The 7,729-nt window shown below is 37.9% G+C and overlaps 1 protein-coding gene across 3 annotated transcripts in view; it reads right to left on the bottom strand.

The window, feature by feature from the left end:
• znf143b (zinc finger protein 143b) overlaps positions 1 to 7,729 on the bottom strand; it is a 40,127-nt gene that overhangs the window by 585 nt on the left and 31,813 nt on the right. For all 3 annotated transcript variants that reach the window (XM_072911887.1, XM_061924775.2, XM_061924776.2), the window contains exon 14: positions 5,191 to 5,319. In XM_072911887.1, the coding sequence (XP_072767988.1) occupies positions 5,191 to 5,319 (129 nt within the window). The remainder of the gene's footprint in view (positions 1 to 5,190; positions 5,320 to 7,729) is intronic.

The following is a 7,729-nucleotide window of genomic DNA, read 5'->3' as shown; positions in this document are numbered from 1 at the left end:
TGTTTGCTTTGTAGAACATATGTTAGTGCAATACACAATATAAGACGCTGATGAGTCACAACGGCTGTGGCGCACACGGGGAACTCGATCAGGATTTAAATGCAAGACTTGTGGTTTCGGTTCAGTCTGATCCTTCATTAAAATTCCCCAGTAGAAGGGAAGCGACACGCCCTGGACTGGACCTGGTCTGCCGAGACCGTATGCTTAACATGGGACTCTACCAGATCTCTGCTCTTTAGTATCATTAGGACAACACAATGTGGATGAATGCAAAAAATAAATAATTTAAAAAAAGGACATCGGACACATGCTCCGAAGAGTGTGTTGGCGAGCAGTCGGGAGACACGAGTGGTGGAACTTTGCCGTGATGTTTTTGTTGTCGTTTTGCTTTTGTAGCTGTATGTACAAATGGCACCGCTGGAGTGGCAGCTTGTTGCATCAGCTCTGCTCTTTTAATGTCTTTAATGTCCTTTGTGTTCTCTGATGTTTCCCTCTTACACACATGTTTTTGTGTGCTCTGGGTATGAGGTTTTTGTTTTTTCCTTGGCCTCAGTCTGGACCCCCTGTCCAGGGGCCCAGGCTTAGACTAAATATATATATATATATATATATATATTTTTTTTTTACTCACCCCTGAGTGACTATATACCCCTATATCAGTGGTTCTTAACCTGGGTTCGATCAAACCCTAGGGGTTCGGTGAGTCGGCCTCAGGGGTTCGGCGGAGGTCAAAACATACCCGACTCATCGTGTAAATAAACAAACTTCTCCCTATCGGCGTATTACAGATACGGCAACAGCTGACTGGTTTGCAGGTGTGTAATTTGTTGTGAGTTTATGCACTGTGTTGGTTTTGTTGTTTGAACAAGGTGATGTTCATGCATGGTTCATTTTATGCACCAGTAAAAAACATGGCAACACTTTAGTATGGGGAACATATTCACCATTAATTAGTTTCTTATTAACATGCAAATTAGTAACATATTGGCTCCTAACTAGTCATTATTAAGTACTTAATGCCTTATTCGGCATGGCCTTATTATAACCCTAACCCTCTAACCCTGACCCTAACCCTAACCAAATAACTCTAAATTAAGTCTTTATTACTTAGAATATGTTCCCCTAGTGTCCAAATAACTCTAAATTAAGTCTTTGTTACTTAGAATATGTTCCCCATACTAAAGTGTTACCAAAAACATATAACTTTGTATTGAAATTGAAAAAAACATCATTTTATTTTTCACTAAAGAAGGGTTCGGTGAATGCGCATATGAAACTGGTGGTGTTCGGTACCTCCAACAAGGTTAAGAACCACTGCCCTATATTCTGATTCTGATGTCCTAAAACAGGGGTCGGCAACCCAAAATGTTGAAGGAGCCGTATTGGACCAAAAATACAAAAAAAAATCTGTCTGGAGCCGCAAAAAATTAAAAGCCATATTACATACAGATAGTGTGTCATGAGATATAAATTGAATTAAGATGACTTAAAGGAAACTAAATGACCTCAAATATACCTACAAATGAGGAATAATGATGCAATATGTACATATAGCTAGCCTAAATAGCATGTTAGCATCGATTAGCTCGCAGTCATGCAGTGACCAAATATGCCTGATTATCACTCCACACAAGTCAATAACATCAACAAAGCTCACCTTTGTGCATTTACGCACAACGTTAAAAGTTTGGTGGACAAAATGAGACGGAAAAAAAAGTGGCATAAAACACGTGTTATAAAGTCGGAGAAAGTTATAAATGTAAACAAACTACGGTGAGTTCAAGGACCGCCAAAATTAGTAGGACAAAACGGTACTCACCAAATACTCGAATCGGTGAAGCATGTTTAATACAAACACTGTGCTTTATAACAATTAGGGAGGTTTGTGTCATGTTTGTCCTCCTACAGAAACCATATTAAAACAAAAAATTTTTTTTTTTGCCCTCATCTTTTTCCATTTTTCATACATTTTAAAAAAAGCTCCAGAGAGCCACTAGGGCGGCGCTAAAGAGAGCCGCGGGTTGCCGACCCCTGTCCTAAAACATACAGTGCATCCGGAAAATATTCACAAAACATTCATTTTGTTTTGTTAGTCTTGTTTCAAAATGGAATTCATAAATTTTTGTCCTCAAAATTCTACACACAATACCCCATAATGACGAAGTGACCGTTTTTTATATTGCTAATTTATTAAAAATCAAAACAAATCACATGTACATAAGCATTCACAGCCTTAGATCAAGACTTTGTTGATGCAGCTTTGGATACGATGCCACAAGTTTTGCACACCCATCTCTGGGCAATTTCAACCATTCCTCTTTGCAGAAGTGTTGGTTTTCATCCAAGAAGTCTCTGTACATTGCTGCATTTATCTTAGTCTAGTCAGGGATGTGACCAAGAACCCGATGGTCACCCTGTCAGAGCTACAGCATTCCTCTGTGGAGTGGAGAACCTTCCAGAAGGACAATCCACCAATCAGGCCTGTATTGAGTGGCCAGACGCAAGCCATTTCTTTGAAAAAGTTTGCCAAATGCACCTGAAAGACTCTCAGACCATGAGAAACTAAATTCTCTGGTCTGATGAGACGAAGATTGAACTCTTTGGCGTGAATGCTAGGCGTCATGTTTGGAGGAAACCAGGCCAATACCATCCCTACAGTGAAGCATGGTGGTGGCAGCATCATGCTGTGGGGATGGTGTTGAGTGGAAAGGGCTGGGAGACTAGTCAAGATAGAGGGAAAGATGAATGCAGCAATGTACAGAGACACCCTGGATGAAAACCAAGCTTCCAATTTTCAATCCAACCTGATGTAGCTTGAGAGGTGCTACAAAGAGGAATGGTTGAAACTGACCAAAGATAGGTGGCATCATGTTCAAAAAGACTTGAGGCTGTAATTGCTGCCAAAGGTGCATCAACAAAGTATTGAACAAAGGCTGTGAATACTTATTATGTACACTTTTTTTTTATTTTAATAAATACATTTTAATTTAAAAAATTGTCTTTATGGGGAATTGTCTGTAGAATTTTGAGGACAAAAATGACTTCATTTAATTTTGGAATAATGCTGTAACATAAAATGTGGAAAAAGTGAAGCGCTCTGAATACTTTCCAGATGCACTGTCATTATGTTCACCCGTTTCCTGCTCATTTGTCACCTATTTATTTCGTAACCGCATATTTTGCCGAAGAATGATGACGCTTATCACCTTTTTTGAACGACGTTCCGCTCAGATCAATGCGACCGGAGCGCGAGAGCATCGCATACATACCCCATTTATATGCACATACAAAAGAGGCCCTGGTCGGATATGAAACATTTGGAATTGCACTGTTCACACAGACATGAAAAAAATCAGATCCAGATAACATTTGGGCAAAAAAAAATAGGGATTGACCTGCAGGTGAACTAGGCCATAATGTTTAGTGCGGTGCTAATGTTGTGGTTACTTTAGCAGGGGATTTTCACAAACACCTTAATTTCAAGATATGGTAAATCTCCTGGGAAAATTGATACAAATTTGGGATTTTTCTACATCACATTAACTCGCAATCTCCTCCTTTTAATAGCAGTTTATGGATTTAATACATCGTAAGGTTTCCTTTGTGAGGAACCCTGAAATATTGTGAACATTTAAATCAAACCAATTGTGGGCTCCGTCACGTAGCTTACAGTTGAGACATTTTCACAATGGCTGACATCATTTCATCCTGGATGTTACAGAAAGTATGAGAATGTGTGAGCTGCTGCCTGCTTTTACCTATATTATAAACTCCTATCTGTCAAGAGATTTACACAAAATTTAGATTTTTGGGAGCGATATTTTCTGTCATTTTCATGTCCATCCATCTGAGTCGCGTTATTTAATTGAATCACAGAACATGAAACATGCCCCGCCCCTTTAAGTGTTGTAGACGCAGGCCTGTCCATCGCTGCAGTAGCCAAAACAATATATATTTTGCATTCTATTTTAGTTACTTTGAATTTACAACCCGCTGGCGCTGTTTTGTACTGTTTTTGTACTTACTTTGATTATTATTTTCAACTGTTTGTAAATGTTGAAATTTATAAAGGTTTATACAAAAAATAAATACATAAATAAATAAATAAAGGAACCAAAACAAACAAGGGGCCCGTAAGACGCAAGGAAAGAACAAAAACTGTATTCCCTTAGAAAAATGTGAGGTTTTTACAGATTGGCGCAGAAGACATACTGCAAGAATGAGAGAAAAGGGGAGGAAGTCAAATAAATTCCCCGTAAGATATCAAAACATATTTTGGGAGAATTATTGACAATGTGTAATTTTTATTCTTAAATTACTTAATTAGGAGAGTGGGTTCCAGCAAAAATTATTTTTTTGCTCGTGCTTGAGCCGGTCTAATTGGTCCATTTCACTAATTCTTTTTTTTGTTTTGTTTTTAAATACGGTATGGTAAATATTGGTATCATAGGTGTATATATTGTATCTGCTGATGTAGTTCTGTAAAAGGAAAAGATAATAAATACAGGCCGATAATGATGTAGGGCTTGATTTTGCAATGCATTGTGGGTGCCGGATAACCATTTTTGCTGGACGTAGGTTTTGTTTACATGGCAGTACTGTAGTCGTGGTAATGTGAGAGTGAGCAACAAACTGGATAGTACAAAATAAAATAAAAATCAAGGCACCGCACAGAGACCAGCTGTTCCAAAGGCTCGCTGCCTTGAAAAAATAAGTAAAATTGGTGGAATTGATCCAAATGAGCACATCCAGTGTCGGAGTCAGTTTTTATACCGGTGAGGACTTGTGTGTTAACATAATAAAACATGCTTTGATTCAAAATGCAACATGAGCCATGTGATGGCGTTAAAAGTCAAGTTTGATCGTCTCAGGGCTGCTATCCAGGCTATTTGCTGTCTCTTTACTAGCTTCGTCACCAGACTTCCTTCAGCTTTGCTTTCACACTGGAAATGAGAACAATCTCACCAAAACATTTTTTTTCCTGCAGCGATCATGACCACGATGGTGGCGGTTAAAGATGCGCAATGTTTTGAATTTGTGAAAGAAAAAATACACTTAAGCACAGAGTATTGTCTGCTGTGTAAATAAGCGATTCAGAGTCCAGCAAGACCCACAATGCAATGCGTTTCCACGTCACATTTTCAAACCCTATATGTCAAAATGCCGGATCTCGAGCGTGGGTCTACCAACCTGCACAGCAATGTGAGTGCCATTGGAGGTGGCCAATAAGGTGACAGGATGGAGGTCTTCAGTCTCGTGGCTGTAGGCAGCCTCCTCCACAGTTTCAAACGAAGTCATGCCAGGTGTCATGATGGCCACCTGAGGGAAACAAACACAACATGACAAAAACATCATGTTGTGTATAACGTCATGCATAACGTCATGTATAATTAGACGCCTGGCGTCTAATTATAGACTGCAAGCCTCAAACGGACTTTGGTTGTGAATAATGTGGATATCATTCCAATTCTATTTGGTTTGTATTTGATGTTGAGTACATTTTCACCTGTTTTTAGGCAAAAAATATATTATTAATAAACAAGGACTAGTTATTACTTTAGCGCAGTGCTTTGCAACTATTTTCTGTAACATCACCCCAAAGAAGGAAACATTTTGCGCCACTCAATCTCCACTATAAATACTATATTATGTCTTTGAGATTGTTATAAGTACACCTCTGCATAACATTGTATACTTAACATTAAAGAGAAGAAATAAGAAAGAAATATAGATACCATTACAACAAAGAATATATTTTTCAACATTGTTTTTAGTCTGCAACAAAAAATGTTTTAAAGTGCATCAATTTGCCTGAACAAAAATAAAAAAATAAAATAAAATACATATATATAAATCCATATTTAACCTATAAACATTTTTTGATCGACTTGAACATTCAATACTGAAAAATAAAATTGACTAAACTGATCAAAATGGACCACAATGGAAACAAGTCTTTTGGCTTTTTGTGCCATCCATTTGCCTTGTTAAAGCATTACATGGATTCAATTCTTTAAGATGTCAATAAACTTATCAATCAATCAATCAAAAGCAGCATTAACTCCGTAGTAAAACATAAAACACTTTAACCTCCAAAACAAAAAAGAATAAAACAATTGATGCCAATTTTTGTGTGTGGATTAATGGCGCATTTTCTAGCGCACAGCTTTTCGAAGCTTGATACTGCATGATACTGATAAAGCGTGTTCCCCAGGGATCACACACGCCTCTCCCGCCCCACTTTTTAAAGAGTGACAAGATCACATTTGCATATTTTTCTTGCTGTCCTCCCCGAACCACAACGGGAGTGTAAACAGACAACCTTCATCGCTTTTAATGCCAGTTGCAGCATAAACTTGGAGACAAAAATTAGCCATGAGAACCTGACCTGCAATTAATGGGATAAATAATAGAAATGGTATAGCATCATGGTTTTTTTTATAGTTATACTACAGCTGTGTGGTTTTCAAGACCTTTCATGGTCGAATTTCAGACTTTTTTTTCTCGAGATTTAAACAGAATTGTAGACATTTCAAGGCCTTGAATTTAAATCATCGGATTTCAGACATTTTGTGACCCAACAGATAGTCTGTATGTAAAAAATATATGTGGTTATTAACATGAATGTGGCCCCCGGGCCGCACTTTGGACACACCTGCCCTTAGAGGGATGAATATTTGCATACGCGTTCTGATTTCCCTGTGGCCCTGTTTACACTGCACAGCAAATCTGATTTTTTTTTTGCCCTCAAGTGACACAGATCGGATATTATTTGCTCCAAAGTGCTTCAAATCTGATCTTTTCGCATCAGATTTGGGCCACGTCAGGATGTAGTCCAAATCCGATCTTTTGAAATGTGACTTCAGTCTACTTGGCAATGCGACTTTTACGGCAGCTTTGTTCATTTGTGCGTGCGGGGAAAGACGCAGCCCGCCAGCGGAAGTGGATACTTCATTGGTGAGCAAAGTATTTTCCGGTCCGTCACTAGTCAATAGTGCACACATAATAGGCTATTAGTACAAAATATACAATACAGGCTAAAAGTATGGGCACACCTTCTCATTTCAATGCATTTCCTTTATTTTAATGACTATTTACATTGTAGATTGTCACTAAAGGCATCAAAACTATGACACCTGCGAAGTGAAAACCCCTTCAACCTCTTGAATCTCATCGAGAGAATGCCAAGAGTGTGCAAAACTGTAATCAGAGCAACGGGTGGCTATTTTGAAGAAACTAGAAAGTAAAACATGTTTTCAGTTATTTCACATTTTTTTAAGTACATAACTCCACATGTTTTGATGCCTTCAGTGACAATCTACCATGTAAATAGTCATTAAAATAAAGAAAACGCATTAAATGAGAAAGTGTGTCCAAACTTTTGGCCTGTACTGTATATAGTAATTGTTGAAGGACCGGAATTGACATGTACGCTACTGGTCTGCGTTTGGTAGCGCCTGTTCAGTTTATATTAAAATTATAAGAAGGACACAAGTGTTGCTGGCCTTGCTTTTTCTTTATGTACACTTTTGTGCTGTGTACCTCTTTATTTTTGTTTTATTACGTTTTTGGAGAGTGCGTGTTTTTTCTGTATTCTACGCAAGGGAGATGAAAAATAAAACTAATGTAGACCCACGCCTCTACTTAAACAGCCATAAAAAGATTAGAACCCTAACAAATAGATTACACTATATATATATATATATATATATATATATATATATATATA

The sequence above is a fragment of the Nerophis lumbriciformis genome, linkage group LG29 (genome assembly GCF_033978685.3).
Source record: "Nerophis lumbriciformis linkage group LG29, RoL_Nlum_v2.1, whole genome shotgun sequence".
In the NCBI taxonomy this organism is placed as follows: domain Eukaryota; kingdom Metazoa; phylum Chordata; class Actinopteri; order Syngnathiformes; family Syngnathidae; genus Nerophis; species Nerophis lumbriciformis.
Note: the sequence above shows the minus strand (reverse complement) of the source record. Positions and strands in the feature narration are given on the sequence as shown.